At 65.8% G+C, this 16,013-nt stretch overlaps 1 protein-coding gene across 1 annotated transcript; it reads right to left on the bottom strand.

Annotated features, from left to right (window-relative positions):
• Nucleotides 1-4,692: 4,692 nt before the first annotated feature.
• On the bottom strand, nucleotides 4,693-15,487 carry KLHL30 (kelch like family member 30). The gene is made up of 8 exons (XM_057746976.1): nucleotides 15,464-15,487; nucleotides 12,781-13,596; nucleotides 11,371-11,503; nucleotides 9,413-9,499; nucleotides 8,698-8,853; nucleotides 7,380-7,568; nucleotides 6,334-6,479; nucleotides 4,693-4,944 (listed from the first exon to the last, which is right to left on the bottom strand). The coding sequence occupies exons 2-8, from the start codon at nucleotides 13,552-13,554 to the stop codon at nucleotides 4,693-4,695; spliced, it is 1,737 nt and encodes a 578-aa protein (XP_057602959.1). The 5' UTR covers nucleotides 13,555-13,596; nucleotides 15,464-15,487.
• Between the last annotated feature and the right edge of the window lie 526 nt (nucleotides 15,488-16,013).

The following is a 16,013-nucleotide window of genomic DNA, read 5'->3' as shown; positions in this document are numbered from 1 at the left end:
TCCCAACTTGGCACACCCTGGGAAGGTGAGGCTCAGGCTCTGTCACCTTTGGCAACACAGGGGACATGTGGAGAGGGAAGGACCAGACTTGGGTCACGTGATCCTTAAGATATTCTTGTGATATCTTTTCCAACTCACAGTAGGGAGCCCCAGTCCTCACGAGGCCAGCAGTAAGGACACGAACCGTTGCCCTGTGAAAAACAGTTACTTTCCCAAACAGTGAGCAATCCTCATGATGTCATAGGCCTGCCGGAGGGCCCAAATCAAATCGGTTCTGCTGCTGTGCAGCCTCCCGTAACACTCTCCGGAGGTGATGACACAGCCTGGCCCCAGGGCAGGAGAGCCAGAGGGCTGGGGCCTTCAGAGGGGGCTCCCTGCATGTTTCTGGGGTTGCATTCCCAAAACGGCCTCCACTCGGAGGAGGGGGGAGGTTAGCAAAGCATCACACCGGTCAAGGACCACCACAGTCAGGGCTCCGATGGCCCCGGGTGCCCCTTCCCCTGCAGCAGCATCCCCCCAGGCTCAGAGGTGGGAGCGGCATCCGAGGGCGAGCTCACGGATCCCGGGGTGGAGGGGCTGGAGCGGCCGCAGGAAGGGGCAGGCGGGGCGCGAGGGGCCTCCCCCACAGGCCTTCATGCCCGGCTGAAATCTAATCCTCATTCTTGGGCCCTCATGTCACAGCCTCAGCCCTGGCTTCCCAGAGGCCCGATGCAGTCAAGCTGTTCCCACTCTTCTCTCTTCCTCCAAAGGAGGGACCTTTGCCGATGAGGTCATGGGAATCACAGCTCCCTCTGCCCCCCAAAACAGTGAGAGCCTGGAGCAGCTTGTTGTGTGGCCTCCTGGCGTACAGGCGGGCAACCTTTGCTGTCTGTCAGAGCCTTCCCAGCATGACATCATCTAATTCTCAAATCACATGATTGCCCCCATTGCACAGAGGAGGAAACTGAGGCTAGGTCTTGGGATTGGCCCGAGGTCACAGAGCCACCAAGGGAAACCTCGTCCAGATCCGGCCCCCATAACCGGAGGTCGGTAGCTCTGAAGCCCACAGATCCAATTCGATTCAATGAACGTCGACTCAGCTCCTGCTGCGTGCCAGGCACAGGGACAGGTGCTGGGAGCCAGCATGTGCTTCCTGGACGGGACTGTGGGCAACCTCAGGTCTAACGGGGGGAGCGTTCCTTCTCACTTCTACCCAGAAGGTCTCTTGGGTTATTTTCTGCAAATTGTTTCCATGTCTTCAAGAGATTAATTTTAAGAGTTAGGCCTTAGCGGGACTTCCCTGGCAGTCCATTGGGTAAGACTCCAGGCTCCCAATGCAGGGGGCCCAGGTTCGATCCCTCGTCAGGGAACTAGATCCCGTTTTCATGCCGTAGCTACGAGTTCACAGGCCGCAACTAAAAGATCCCGCATGCCACAACTAAGACCAAGTGCAGCCAAAATAAATAAATAAATAAATATTAAAAAAAATAAAAATAAAAATTAGCTTAATGCAAGATAGCTCCATCTGCCATTTTGGGAAGCAGCACGTTCTTAAATGTGACCGTGACCAAGATGACTTCTAGGACGGTCTATTAGCTTTGAGGATGTCACGTTGCTCCCCCTCACAGAGCGTTCATGCAGACAGGGAATTACTTCCTCCATGAAGAGTCTCATCAGAGTCCATTCCATTCTTCCGTTAATCAGCTTCACGCCTGGCTGTCCTCCTCACAGCAAAGGCAGCTACACGTCAGCCTGAGTGTCCGGCACTGTGCCGGGCAATGGGAATCAAAGACGAATGACACAGCCCTGGAGGAGTGGACATCCTGTACCCTCATATGTGGCTGAGACCACCCTGTTCTTCAGTCACTACCAAGATCCAGGTCAATAAGCATACTTTCCACTGGGCCAACTGGTCAACCAGCTAACTAGTGTAGTGGTCTAAATTGACTGCAGTGAGCTATTTGACCAGTCCACTTAATTACAAACCATTTACTTGGGACAGCTGGCCAATTCCGGCAATCATTGTCCCTGCCTGGTACAGGAAAGATGCTCAATAATAAAAGGGTCTTGTCTAGGAGGTACTGGAAAATCCAAGTCCAAGGGAAGTGGCTAGAAGCACCCCAAACGCTGGCTCATCCAGGTACCAAAGGGAGCTGCACCAGGTTGGCTGTGCTGAGTCTGCTGCTGAGAGCACTGCGGTCACTGCAGGTGGGGTCCGCTGGGGGTGTACCCAACATTGTCTGAGGGAAAGAGGGCGTGCACCCGCCGGGCACACACGAGTGCTCTGGGGTGTGGGGCGGGGTGGCTTCACCTGCCACGGGCCTGAGCGTGCGGTGGGCTTTTCCACACGTTCCAAGGTTACCTGTTCCCCTTTCTAGATTCTGCAGTAGCCCCAAACCTTCTGATGAGCCTTGTTTTCTGGAAGCTTTGAAAGGGGATGAGGAGGTCTGGATTCTCCATGACCACCCTGATTGAATTAGTACGCGTGTCCATGTTACATGAGAATTTCTTGTGTTTGATTTGTGTGCTGGAGATCTTTTGTTTGCTCATCCTGGTGTCCTGTCCAGCCCTCTCCCCCTGCTCTCTGCCCCTGTGGGCCGGCCAGTATGGACTGTGTCAGTGACCTGTCTTCCCTCTGATTCTGGTTGGGTTTGGCCAGTGGGAGGCACCGGCAGAGCCTGGGGGGCAGGAAAATGATTGAGATTGGAGGATCTATTCCACCACTTCCTCTCCCCGGGGGCAGGGGCAGTGGCTGTGTTCCTCGAGCAAAGGCCCCAGCTCCTCGGCAGCCCTCTCCCTCCAGCTCCCGTTTTGGGGTCTGCATCTGCTGTGCTTGGCCTTGGAGGCAGAGGCGTGGCCACAGCTCCCCACCCTTGGTAGCCCTGGGAGCCCTGTGAGCCCTTGCAGAGCCCCCCTCAGCCTGCCCACCGCTCGGAAACAGCCCCTCATTAAACTCTCCATCATTCAACTCAAGGGGAGCCCCGCGCTGAGGATGAGGCCCTGGAGGGGGCTGTGCTCTCCTACCCCCAGCAGTGCCCGCCATTGCCGTGAGGGAGGGCGGAGAAGAAAGCACCTAGAACACCACCACCTTCTCAACCACCCATTTGTGATCAAAATAAGTCCATTTTGACATGTTGAGTCTTGGAAACAGCACCTTCAATCACTGTCTAGAAAACATTTCAGAAGATTTTCTTACAGAAAGATCCCAGAAGCCTTCATCCTCGTTCTCACCCAGTCCACCCACCGACCAGGGGTCCTCAGGCCCCAGGAGCAGGCACTCGGCAGGCCCCGCTCTGTCTGGGCCCTGGGGAACAACTCAATTTTCCCCTAAGAAATGGGCGTAAGGGGTCAGGTCTGGGTCCATGGAAGCTGGAGGGACCAGGGATTCCTTCCTCAGAACCAGGGCTGTCAGGGGCCCCTCTGGTCCCTGATGGATTCACGGAGGAGCCCGTGGCCTGGCCCTGGAGAGGAAACCCAGGTCCAGAAGGGGACGGGAGGTCTCCGAGGCCTCAGCTGGTCGGTGGTAGGGCTGGAGCCAGGCTGGACCGAGGACACCCCATCTGCAGCCCTGTGTCCCCTGACGGATCCTGTGTTCACGGGGGAAGGCCACAGAGCACCCAGTTAGGGTCCTTCCTCATCTCCTTGGCTACAAACTGGGTTCCCGTTCAGGATGTGTGAGGAAGAGCAGGGAGGCCCAGCCAGCCCCGCAAGGGGCCCCAGTGCAAGCTGGGGGGCTCTGGGCAGGCCCAAGCCACCTGAGTCACTCCACGTGCCGGTCCTCCTCGCTCAGGAGGCCGCCTGGGGGCAAGCCACCCAAGAGCCAGCCCCAGAAATCCCTGCAGGAGCCCCCCGCCCCTGTGGGTCCCACTCTGAGAACCTTCATTCTGATGAAGAGCCTTTGTTTTGAAGCAAAACACCCCAAGAAACAGGGAATCCTGGCTCTTCCTGCTCACCTCCTGGGGAAGCCCTGCTGCCCTCTGTCCCCGCAGCCCCCAAGCAGGTGGAAGGACCCAGGCCCCACCTCCTTCCCTCAGTGCCTCTGTGGGTGCTGCCCTCCTGGGGGGCTGATGCAGGAGGAGCTGGGCCTCCTTTGTCCCCAGAAACAGTCTTTGGAAACCAGGTGCCAGCGTAAGGCTGGGGGCAGGGAGAGGGACAGCCCACCCGAGGCAGCCCCGTGTGCCTGAGGCCCAGAGAGGGCCCGCTGCCGGCCGTGGTCACACAGCTGTGGCCAGGCAGAAGCAGGCCCACCAGAGCCGGGCGCTGACCCCACCTCAGGGCCCTTTGCTCTGTGCTGTCCACCCTCTGCAACAGCCTCAGCTTCCCGGGCCTCCGTGTCACCCTCATCTGAGCCAGTCCCCTGAAAGCCACCAGCGGGACACTCAGCCGGGAGCAGCCAGCATGCAGAGAGCACGAGAGTTCTCGCAACGCTGCCCCGGGCCCGGCTCCTTCCTCTGAGGCTCAGACACCTCGTGGGCAGGAGAGCTACGTCTCCCGTCCATCCAGGCGTCCAGAGGCCCAGCCCTCGCTGCTGGTCAGCTCAGAGTTTGCTGTGGTGGCTGCAGAGACCAAGGCTGTGTCCTCTGGTGTCCCTGGTGGCCCGAGCCCTGCAGGGGAGGGTGGCGCTGAGCCAACAAAGAAACCCACGTGGAAGGGGGCCGTGCCCCGGGGCGGGGACTCAGCTGGGCCTGCTCCAGGTGCGCCTGGAGGGGCGGCTCAGGGCTGCTGGGCGGGCCCGAAGGGCTGGGTCCACTTGGAGATGTCCAGGAAGATGGTGGAGGCCCCGTGGTAGAGCCAGAGGCGGGGCAGGGCGCCGTGGCGGACCCAGGCGTCGCGCCCGGGGTCGTAGGCCTCCATCTCCACGTGGTAGTCGCCGTCCATGCCCTGCCAGCGGCCACCTGTCACGTACAGCGTGTCCCCCAGGGGCACCAGCGCTCCGTTCTCATGCAGGCTGTGCAGGGACTGCACCTGTGGGCGGTCCCCAGTCCGTGTCCAGCGGGCGGCTGCAGGGTGGTGGCGACGGTGCCCTCGGGTGGGGCGGGGGACGTGCAGCAAGGACGGCCCGCACCCCCCCCTCCACCCCACCCAGGGTCCCGGTGCACCTGCTGCCTGGGGCCTCACCCCCGACTGCCCCCAGGACCTCTCAGACTCTCCCTCCAGTGGGGAGACCCCACTGCTCCCCTCCACACCCCGGCTCTTCCAGGATGGTGTCCCTGGCCCCCTCTTGCTCTCCCAGGCCCGAATTTGCTCATATCTGGGGGATTAGAGGGGGTGGAGGACGTGGACGCCTGAGCCTGGGGCTCCCTCCCAGGGTGAGGGCTGGGCTGGGCTCAGAGGAGACAGAGGTGGCCTCAGCGCTGACTGATGCCCCAGGGGACCCATTGCTCTGCCCCTGCCCCCCTCGCCTCGCCCATGGCCTCAGGGGTGCCCTGGATGGGGGCCGCGGGGTGAGGGCTGACAGCTTTCCAAGGGCCAGAGAGAGATGTGGGCCCTTCTGGAAGAGTCGGGAGGGTAGGGAGGGAGAGGTCCCCACGTGAAGGCGGTGACGGCAGCAAACCGCAGGCCCGGGGAGGACCGGGCGCAGCCCCGCGTGGCGGGGATCCAGCCAGAGCCGCACGGAGGGCCAGGACAGGCCTGGCTGGTGGGGCCCAGGAAGACAGCGCCAGCCTGGCGGGGTCTGCCCTGCACCTGTTCTGCTGCTGTAATGGGGGCCTCCGGTCAGCTGAGCGCTGACGCCAGGGGACAGCTGCGGTCCGCGGGACCACAGAGGTCCCGCTGTTGCCTGGCTGGCCCAGCTAGTGCTGAGGCCGCCACGGGCTCTGGGCACTGTCCCGCCTCCTTCTTGGGAAGAAACACAGAGAAAGGGCACCATTGCCCCCACGGGCCCACCCGCACCCCTTCCCCTGGGCCTGATAGAGGATGGGGGGGAGAAGCAGGAATAGGGTCGGGGGGGAATGGGCTGCCAAGGACTGGCTGCGCACCAACCCCTCCCCAGCTCAGGAATCCCCTCCCTGGGTGGATCACCCCCAGGGACAGGAGGCTCCCTCCCTCTCGGCCTAGCCGACACCAGGAGGGAAGCACTCTGAGTCCACAAGTCCCCGAGCACCCCCGCTGAGCCCAGACTTGCCCCCTGAGGAGGAGGACGGGCCGCCGTGTGCTTGGGACAGAGCAGCCGTGGGGACCAGCAGCTCGAGGTCCCCGGCTCGCCCATCCTCGGGGGGCTCTGGACCCTCATGTCTCCATTCACTGTCCCCCACCCCAGCGGTGGCGACACCCCCAGGCCCCGCCTCCCCAGGCCTGCTCCCCGGAGGTCGGGGGTCCGGGGGGGGGGTGGCCCTGGGAGCAAGGCTGGCTCACCTTCTGCCACAGGTTGGCCCCGGGGTCATACACGTAGACCTTCTTGGTGTTGTCCCCTACCAGGTAGAGCGCTCCACGCAGCGCGGCGCAGCGCGGCGAGGACAGGTACTTGGGGAGGAAGGGCGAGGCGATCACGCTCCACGTGTCTGCGGGGACACCCGCCAGCCCGCGTCACCCGGTGGCACCAGGCGGCCCGCGGCCGCGGCGCCCGAGGGAGGGCCGTCCCTGAGCCTGGGGAGGGGGCCCCTGCAGAGGGTGGGGCGCCCCCCTGAGCCTCACTCCCCTCTGGGGGGCGGGGCTCCCCGGGAGCCTCGTCCTCAGGCCCTCGGGAGGGGCCGTGGGGCACCCAGAGGCCCTGGCTTGGCTGTCACCCTGCCCGCCCGGCCCGGATTGGGCGCCCCTGGACCTCAGCGTCCGTCCTGCTCATCTCCCCGTAGTAACCTGGGGCCCCCACCTGACCCCGGGTCTAGATTCCTGCAGAACCCGCACGCAGAATGGGTCCTGTTGTCATCTCCACTGTCCGGAGGCTGGGCCAGAGGGTGAGGGTGAGAGACGGGCCCGGGGGGCTCCCCAGCCAGAGAGCCCGGCTGGGCCCCAAACCCTGGCACAGAGTCTAGAGCCCAAGCTGGCGCCCACTGGGCCTTGGGGGTCTGGGCCACTGTTCCTCCCCACGAGGCCAGTTCCAGACAGATACAGCAGCCAGACAGCTTTCAGGCCCTGGGGCGGGGCTTCCCCGTCCCCCACCCCGGGCCCTCTGCCCCCAGCCCCCAGCCCCCTGCACCGCTAGGCAGGGATGGGGCTGTGGTCTGGGCCGGTGACCGCCTTGGTCCCCTGCCTTCCTCCACGGTCCCGTCACCACTGATGGGCCTGTAGCTGCCCGCTCCCGCCCACCTCGGCCCCACCTATCCCTGGGGTGGGATCGTGGCCTTGCGGACGGGCCTGTGGCCACTGGGCCCTGCCCCCGGGTCCCGACTGCCGCCAGCCACGCTGGGAGAGACGGGTGGCCTGGCCCCGCCCCTCCTCGCGCCCCGTCCCCAGCCCTGCACCTGTGGCGGGGTTGTAGCACTGCAGGGCCAGCGCGTTGTACTTGCAGGCGCTGGAGCCCACGAGGTAGAGCCTGCCCCGGCAGCCGGCAGCCGAGAAGTTGCTGACGTACTTGAGGGCTGGGCTGACAGGCGTCCAGGTGTCTGTGTACGGGTCATAGCTCTCCACCTCCACCACGTCCAGCGTGGTGCCTGCAGGGGAAAGGGGTGGGGGGGGGTCAGGGCTGCAGGGGGCTGGGGCAAGGCAAGGTTCCTGGAAATGCAGGGTCTGAGGCGCTGCAGACGCCGCAGGGACCACCCTGGGTGCCCCAGGAGGGGAAGGGCAGGAGAAGAAGGGCACGGCCTCTAGAGGCAGGTGACTTCTCGCGCTTTACAGAGAGGGAAGCTGGGGCTCGGGGAGCTGAGGGAGTTTGCCCAAGAAGTGGCTTTGGGGCGGGCACCTGGACCCAGGATTGCCTGACCCCAGAGTGGGCAGTGGGGCCTCACAGAGAAGGCCAGCCTCTCTGAACACGTCAGAGCCCAGGGCGCTTGGAGAGGTGCCCGGAGAGGGGCGCCCTGGAGGCCGCCGCCCCCCAGGCCCCTCACAGGGTGGAGTCCTTCCCTGCGGTGGAGGAATTCAGTCCCGGGGGGAGCTTTAGGCAGCCCCCCGCCCTGCACGTGGCGATGACGCAGACCGGCCGTGGGTGGGAGGGCCGCCTGCCCTCTCGGGAGCCCACCTTGGGCCCTCGGAGCCGGGGACCCTGAGCTGCCTTGGGCCCTGTTGCGTGCCCTCCGCTCTCAGGTCGGGGGTATGGTCGCCGTGGGGGGAAAGGCGGCTGGCCAGGACAGGGGGGGCACCTCGGGTGGCCTCAGGGCCCGCTCGTCCCCTCCGAGGCCTTGGGACACGCGGGCTCAGGCTCCCGCCTTTCCCCTCTCTCAGTATTTATCTGACCGGTAGCTCCCGCGGGCGACTCCTTGCCGCAGCTCTGGGGGTAGGGGGACCAGGTGGGCCCTGTAGGGGTCAAAGGCGAAGCAAAAGGAGGCCCTGTGGGTCCCATCACCCCAGGGACGTCACCAGGGAGGTGACCCCGAGCTGAGGGCCGAGCCCAAGCTCCGGGTCGGGAGCGGTCATCCCCGTGGCAGCTGGAGGTCCCACTCCTCATGGGTCTCTCTCGGGGACTGACTCCTCGTCCTGCTCTTGCGGCCCCGGAGGGCATCGAATCCCCCTGGAGCGGGCGACCGAGGCTTGTGCCTGAGCCTCACCCTGGACGCCCAGGGAGCAGGCGGCCCGGGTGTGGGGTGGAGAGGCCCCAGGCGGCAGAGGGTGGGGAGGGAGCCTTACCGCCAATGGCGTAGATCTCCCCGTTGAGCGCGGCGCTGGCGTGGTTGGTGCGGGCCTTCAGCATGGGCGCCACGGGCCTCCAGGCCGCCTCCTTCAGGCGGAAGCGCCAGGCCTGCGTTGTGGACCAGGTGTCCGTCTTGGTGCCCCGAGAGCCCCCTGCCGGGAGAGGCTCTGTCCGCGCGGGCGCCCCCCAGCCTGGGGTCTCCGGGCCGGTGGGGCTGAGCACCCAGGGTCCTGCCCCCTTCTCTCCACGCCAGGCCTCCGTCCTGCTGGACACTGGGAGGCTGGTGGGGGGGGGGGAGGGGTGACCATGGGGGCACAGGTTAGCTGCGTGACGTGGACGGGCCTCTCCGCACCCAAAAAACAAGTGGCACGAGATCAGTGGTTTCAAACCTCCATCCGTGGAAGCTTTTTTCTCAACCAGACCTTAAGAGGATTCCCCCGCCCCCGACAACGTCTGAGACATAAAAGAGCAGACGGACAGCGGCGCCTTCCACCCCACAGGTCCTTCTGGGGAGGCCCCGGCTGCAGGACAGAACACAGAACGGTTCCCCGCACCCTCGTGTGGACCGGTGGATTTTACATATCCTTGTTTTCCCGTGATGGAAAGATCTGCGAGCGTCTGAGTGGAGGGCGAGGGCTGGTTCTCAGGGGCATTGTGTCCACGGGTCAGGTCTGCTACGTGCACTAAGCTGCCGGGAGCCCGCCTGCCCACCTGTCACGTAGACGTCGTTGTTCAGCGCGGCCAGGGAGAAGCCCCACTTGTGGTAGTCCGGGAAGTCGGGGAGCGCCATCCACCTCTCTGGCAGGAAGACAGAGGGTGGGGGGGGTCAGGGTGGCTGGGCTCCCTGTGGGGGCCGCCCCTGCCGGCTTGAGGGGTGCAGAAACGTCCCCTCACCGGTTGGGAGGGCAGGGGGCAGGACTCAGCCCGGCGTAGAGGTGGGGGAGGGCACCCAGTGGGGTGGGGTTCAAGGTGGTCCCTGGAGGCGCCTGGTGCCCAGACGGGACACGTGATTGCGCCCAGGCTGTGCGTAGACGTGGCCCAGGCTCCAGGGGCCGGTGCTCACCCTGACCCTGCAGCTGGTCCCACCGACCCCGACGGGCCTCTTGGCCCCTGAGTCGGGGCCCACCTCAGCCAGATGGGAGATGGGTGAAGGGCCCCGACCCCGAGCCGCGGGCGGGTGACAGCACGAGCACCGTCCACGGGCTCATTTCCCCCTGAGCACCTTCCGTGCCCACGGGCAGCGTGGAGGGGCCCAGACACGGCCGTGCAGCAGGCAGCGTGGGCCCGGAGCCCAGCTCCCCTGCACAGCGGTGTGGTCTGGGACAGACCCCGGCCTCGGTCTCCTCCTCCGTAGAACGGGGCTCATTCCCGCCTCTCGGGGGTGTAGGGACCACAGGAGGCGCGTCCATCCCACGGCAGCTGCTCAGCTGACGTGCTTGTTAGAATCGCGGTCCCTACTGGGAGGGGTGGGGTGACACACCCACGGTGGCCCTGCCCTCACGAAGCCCCACACGGTCGACGGAAGCAAGAGATGAGGAGGCGCTTTGAAGGAACCAAAGGGAGGCAACGACTCTGGGCATGTTTAAGTCCCGTAACGGACACATGTTGGGGGTTTGTGGGAGGCCGTGGGAGAGCCCTGGGCCTCGGGCACGTCCCCGGGAAGACTGTTTACTGTTTACCACAGTTTTCAGGACATGGGAAACCCCAGCCTCCCTGGACGCCCGCCCGCTGGGCAGGGACTACGTGTCCCCCTGACTCATGCCTGTGTCAACCCAGGGTGGGGACTGCCCAGCGGTCACCAGGCCTCTGCCTGCCAGTGCCCCCCTCCGGCCCTCCGCTCAGGGGCTGAGGGACAGCTGCTCCCAGGCTCAGCTCCTGACGTCAGCCCCCAAATCCCCTCTCATCAGCCCCTGACCTGGGCCGGCCGGCCTCGGACGTCCTGGAGCCTGCCAGCCGCTGACTCCACGGGGGTGCTGGCCCCCTGCCCTGCGGCCCCAGGACAGTGGCCAGCGCCTCAGTGCTTTCCGAAGGGCTTCCCAGGGCCGGCGTGGCCCCTCCGCAGCCCTGCTGCCCTCTCACCCCCTCCTCTCCTGGGGGGGATGGGATGGGACCCCCAGGCAGGCGGGGCCCCGTCCAGGCAGCAGGCCTGGCCCCCGTTCCCGTTGGCTCCTTATGACAAAGGCCATCTCACAGATGAGGAAACCTAGGCTCCAGGAGGCGAGGTGACCTGCTCAAAGGCTGGAGTCAGAACCCCACCGGGCCGACCCAGACCCTGAGCTCTCACGCCCCCAGCTGCCTGCACCCCTCAGCTCTCTGTCCTGCCCTGGGGTCGTGGGTCCATCGGGCGCACAGGGCAGGGGCGCCAAGGGGAAGCAGCCGGCCAGGCCACCTCCCCACGCGGGCCAGCGGCCACCTTCCCACCCAGTGCAGTCTGGGCCGTGGGACCCTCTACCCGGGGCCCCAGGGTGTAAAACACCGAAGCCAGGGCTGCGGCTGGAGGGAGAGGAGGCCACGGTGCCCCCCCAGTCAGCCCCCCTCCCCTGCTCCTCTGTAGCCCTGCCCCCCGCGTGAGGACGGTGGATGCCCTGCTCCCTGTGCAGCGCGTGTCGTGTCGGGATGGGGGCACAGCAGGCCCCAGGCTCTGGGCGCCGGGAAGGGGATGTACTCACTGGCCTTGGTGTTGTAGAAGGCGAAGTTCCCGGGCTGGGCGGCCAGCTCCTCGGCGCCCTCCTCCTCCTCCAGCGCCCGCCCGCCCACCACCACCAGGACCTCCTCCAGCTTCTGCGGGAGTTCCAGCAGCGCCTGTGGGGCCAGGAGGGCTGGGGTCAGAGGGGCCCGGGCACTGGCAGGCCCCGTGGTGTTTGCTGAGGCAGGTGGTGGCCCTGTGTCAGTGCGCACGCGTGGGGCGGGACACACGTCCCCCACCCGCCGTGGCTGCCGTGGGCCGGTGACGGCAGGAAGTGCTCAGAACTGGGAGAGGTGGGGGCCGCAGGGCCTTGAGTGCCTGAGCGTGAGAGCGGCTTGCTCCCCGCAGCCCCCACACGCCTTGCAGAGGTGGTCCTGCACTGCCTTCAGAACCAGCCCCCAGACGCTTCCCCGGCTCCTGCCTAAGCGCCCCTCCCCCAGGAGGAGCTCCCCTGGGCCAGCAGGCGGTGCTGGAATGTCTCTACCTGGGGGGGTAAGTAGCCACTGTCTAGAGCTCCCAGGATCCCGGGGTCCCGCCTCTCTGACCTGCCCTCGAATGTCCAGACCTCCCACCACCGGCAATTACACGGTGACCACCTAGCGGGCAGGGCCCCAGCTGGCTCCGGCACGAGGCCGTGCTTTGTGCCCGGTGGTGCCCGGCGGTGCCTGGTGGTACAGAGGCTAGGACTCGCCACCACACACCTCGCTGCTGGCCTGAGCCACATCTTTGTCCCCAGACTTGGCTCCTAAGAGGTCCTTTCGAGCAGCCTGGCAGCGGACAGCCTTCGGCTCCTTGTCTCAGCCACACCCTGCCTGTCACTTCCCTGGGACCTGTCCTCCCACCGGGCCCACGGCCAGCACACGTAGGAAATTGCACCGCATGCCTGCTGGAGCAGCTTCCTAAGGGGTGGTGGTGGCCGGCTGCCAGGCCTGTCTGTGCTCCTTGCCTGTGCACAAGCTGTGCCGTCTTCCTGGACTATTTTCCCTCTGCCAAGCTCCTATCCTTCCTCTCAAGCTCAGCTCAGATGCTGTCTCCTCCGGACAGCTCTCCCTGACTGCCCACCCCTCAGAGGATGCCCGCCGTCTGGCGCTGGCCTTTCTCATGCTGCCTTACGTGTATTTCCAGGTTTGTGCCCACCAAGCTGTGGGCTCTTTCAAGACAGGGGCTGGGAATGATCACTTCTGGGGTCTCCCTCCCCTCACATCCAGGGTGTGGCACACAGGGGCACAGTCTGTCCTTGGGGGGTGAACTGAGACCCCCTCCTAGGAAACGGGCCCAAGGGAGGCAGAGTTGCAAGGTTGGGGGCACCTTGGGGATGCCCAGTTCATAGTGTCTGTCCCCACGCAGGTGGGGTCTCCGGAGCTCCTCTCCCTGCTCCCCGCCTGTCACTCACCGCCTCGTGGCCCCGGGACAGGGCCTCCCGACAGGCCTCCGACTCGTGGATCAGCGGCTCTGTAGCCAGCAGCTGCTGCACGCGGGGCCTGGGCACGGCGTCCAGGTGCACCAGGCCGAGCAGCGCGGGCAGGTGGGCGGCCCGGGCCTGGGGGTCGTGGCGCACCCAGCGCAGCAGGGCCTCCAGCCGGCCCTGCTCCGGCTGCACCTGCAGCAGGTCGCCGGCCAGACAAGCGGCCAGCCGCTCTCGGGACAGCTGCAGGAACTCGTCCTCCCGGGCCACGGCCTCGAAGTTCTCCCGCAGGAAGGCCCAGGCCTTGGCAGCCACGCCTAGCAGCCCCTGCTGCTCCCCAAACTCGCAGATGCCCAGGCAGTTGGTGGCGTCGAGCTGCTGCTGCAGGTAGCGGCCGCAGACCTTCTGCACAGCGGGGAAGTGGAGGCGCGCGGCCGTGCGGGTCAGCGCCTCCACGTTGCCCTGGGTGACGGTCAGCCGGCCCGTGTACACGAAATCCACCAGCTGCGCCACCACGCCGGGCTCCACGTCCCTCAGCTCCACGCGCGCCGAGAAGCTCTCGGCGAAGTCGCCCGCGAACATGGCGTGGAAGTAGGGGCTGCTCAGCGCCAGGAGCCCCCGGTGGCAGGGCAGCTCCTGGCCACCCACCAGCAGTGTGATGTCCGCCAGCTTGGGCTGGGAGCGCAGCCGCTGCAGGCCGTCCAGCATGTCCTGGGCGTGCGAGGGCAGGTGGAAGTCCAGGTCGTCCACGTTCCGCACCATGACTGCACGTGGCCACCTACACACGGGCGTCCCCACGGGCTCCTAGGGGGAGACGCGAGCAGGGTCAGCCCCCCGGGGACGGTCCCGTCATCCCGAGTCACCCATCCGTCCGACCGTCCGTCTGAGCATCAACTGTGCGTGAAGTGCTTCCCCCAGCATCCCACCTAAGCCGGCCCCGCAGCCCTGGGAGGCAGGCAGTGTCCTTCCCAGGTTACAGTGAGGGGGTTGAGGCTCAGAGAGGGCAGGAGACCTACCTGTGGCCAGGCAATCAGGGCAGGACCGGCCAGCAAGAGAACCACGCCTCAGCCCCCTCCACACCTCTGCACTCTGCAGAACAGACCCCCTGGAGCACAGGGATCCCTGCGGCCCCCAAACCCCCAAGTGGCCTCCTCTGCTCCCAGAATCCCCCCCCCCCGCCCCCAGCTGGGGAGGGCATCGGTGTTTGAATTGTTTCTGCCCCACGGATCCTCATTGGCTATGACCTTGCTGGGTGACCTTGGGTGAGCCACGCCCCTCTCTGGTCCCAGCTTCCTCATCTGCAGACTGAGAGGCTGGTGGAGAAAGGGCAGGGGGATCACACCCCCGCAGCAGCTGGTGCTGGCACGGTGCCCGCCACGTGCCAGGCCCATCCTGAGCTTTGCATAAACACCCATCACTCAGACCCCGTGGCAACCCTGAGAGCTGAGTGCTGTTCAGGTGCCTTTTACAGGTGGGGAAACAGAGGCAAAAGAGGCTCATGTCACTTGTCCAAGACCACACAGCTCGGACGTAGGGGAGCCAGGCCGGGAGCCCAGGCCCTGAACCCCCAGGTTACACATCGCTGGGTGCAGGTTGGTAAAGACAGGCAGGCAGAGGAAACTTTCCGGAGGGCGATCACCTTTCACATTGGCTGATTCAGCAAACCTGCTTCTGGGCTTATTTAATTACGTGCACATTTCTTTATGATCTTCTGATATTTTTGCCCTAAGAAAACCGCCCCAGAGAAAGAAAAGTTCTGCACAAATGATCTCGCCCCACGTTACCATGTGAGACGCTGTCTGTCCACCAGGGGGTGCCTTCGGCGCCACGGACGCGAAGCCCAGTGCAAAATGCTGGGTCAACCAAGGGCCACCCGTGACGGACGAAGCCCCATAAGGAGAACCGGGCACTACGGACGCCGCGCGGGGTGTGGGGGGGGGCGGTCCCGGTGCCGGGAGCTTGAGCGGGAAGCACCCCAGGAACCCCCCAGGGGCCCAAGGACCTGCCTGGGCTCTGCCCACACGGGACCGGTCAGGGGGCTCTGGCCAGCGTCCATCCTGCCCGACCCCTCCCAGTGGGATGAAGGCAGCCCTTCCCTCCCCGGGGAGCCCGGGAGACGAGCCGGGCGGCCACCACCCCAGGCCTCGCATTCCCATCATGGCTGTGTTCCCGTCGGCCGGCCGCTGCAGCCCCGGGCGCCGGCGGGCGGGGGTGCCCAGCACCTTCCCGCGGGGCCTCAGGTTGTTTGCCGACACCGGCCACCCTGCAGTTCCAGCCGCGGGCGGGGGCTTCCAGAGGGTCTCAGAGCCTCCACACAGTGCCTGCCAGGCCAGGAGAGAGGAGGCCAGAGCGGGCAGGACCGCAGAGGGCCTTAACCCCGCTCTGCTTAGGGGCTGCCCGCCGTGGCCCCGGCTGCAGGCAGCGGTGCGGTCCAGCCTCCCCGCCCCCACCCCCGCCTTCTTCCCCCGCCGGGACCTGGAAGGAAGCAGGCCGGCTGGGCCCCGTCCCACCCCGAGGGGCCTGGCCTGGCCGGTGTGGGGGGTCTCTCTCTCCAAAGCACCCAGCCCTGCGAGCTCCACGCCCAGCGGGCTGTCCCACTGGAACCCACCCTCCCCTGCTGGTCCGAGCCCTGCTCCTCCCCTCCCCCTCCCGTCTGTCTCCCAGACCCTACCTCTCGGCCGGCACCTGGGCCTTGTCTCAGAGCTCGGGCTGGAGAGCAGGACTGCCCGGCCGGCCAAGGGGTGTGGAGGGCCTGCTGGGATATGACCGGGCTGGGCTGGGCGGCCACGTGGGGACTGAAGGGTATTTTTAGCCTCTGTCGGCATGGTGGGGGGTGGGGGGAGGTGGCCGGTGGGTAAGGAGAGAAGCAGCAGCTCCTCCCTGGCTGTCCTCTCTGAGAGCCCGCGCTGGCCTGGAGCCTCCTGTGACCCCTGGGCCAGGCCAGATGGCAGGAAGCGTCCCAGGGCCGGGGCGAGGCTGGGCTCACCCCCTCCCCGTGGCACTGGGCCGACAGGGTGGGGCGGTGACTCCCCCACTTCTGTTTCTTCCTCTGCAAGAGGGGGACGGTGAAGCCTGAGCTGGGGACTCAGGGGGCGACACGGAGCCCCCAGTTCAGGGCCTGGGCGTCGTGAGGACGCCACAGGTACCAGCTTCCCTGTGGTTACTGACAGGTGTCCACATGGCCTCTTATTCTCCGCCAAGTGGGAAAACGTGATCACCAC

Source organism: Hippopotamus amphibius, chromosome 8 (genome assembly GCF_030028045.1).
Source record: "Hippopotamus amphibius kiboko isolate mHipAmp2 chromosome 8, mHipAmp2.hap2, whole genome shotgun sequence".
Taxonomy (NCBI): domain Eukaryota; kingdom Metazoa; phylum Chordata; class Mammalia; order Artiodactyla; family Hippopotamidae; genus Hippopotamus; species Hippopotamus amphibius.
This window is presented reverse-complemented; position numbering and strand designations above follow the sequence as displayed.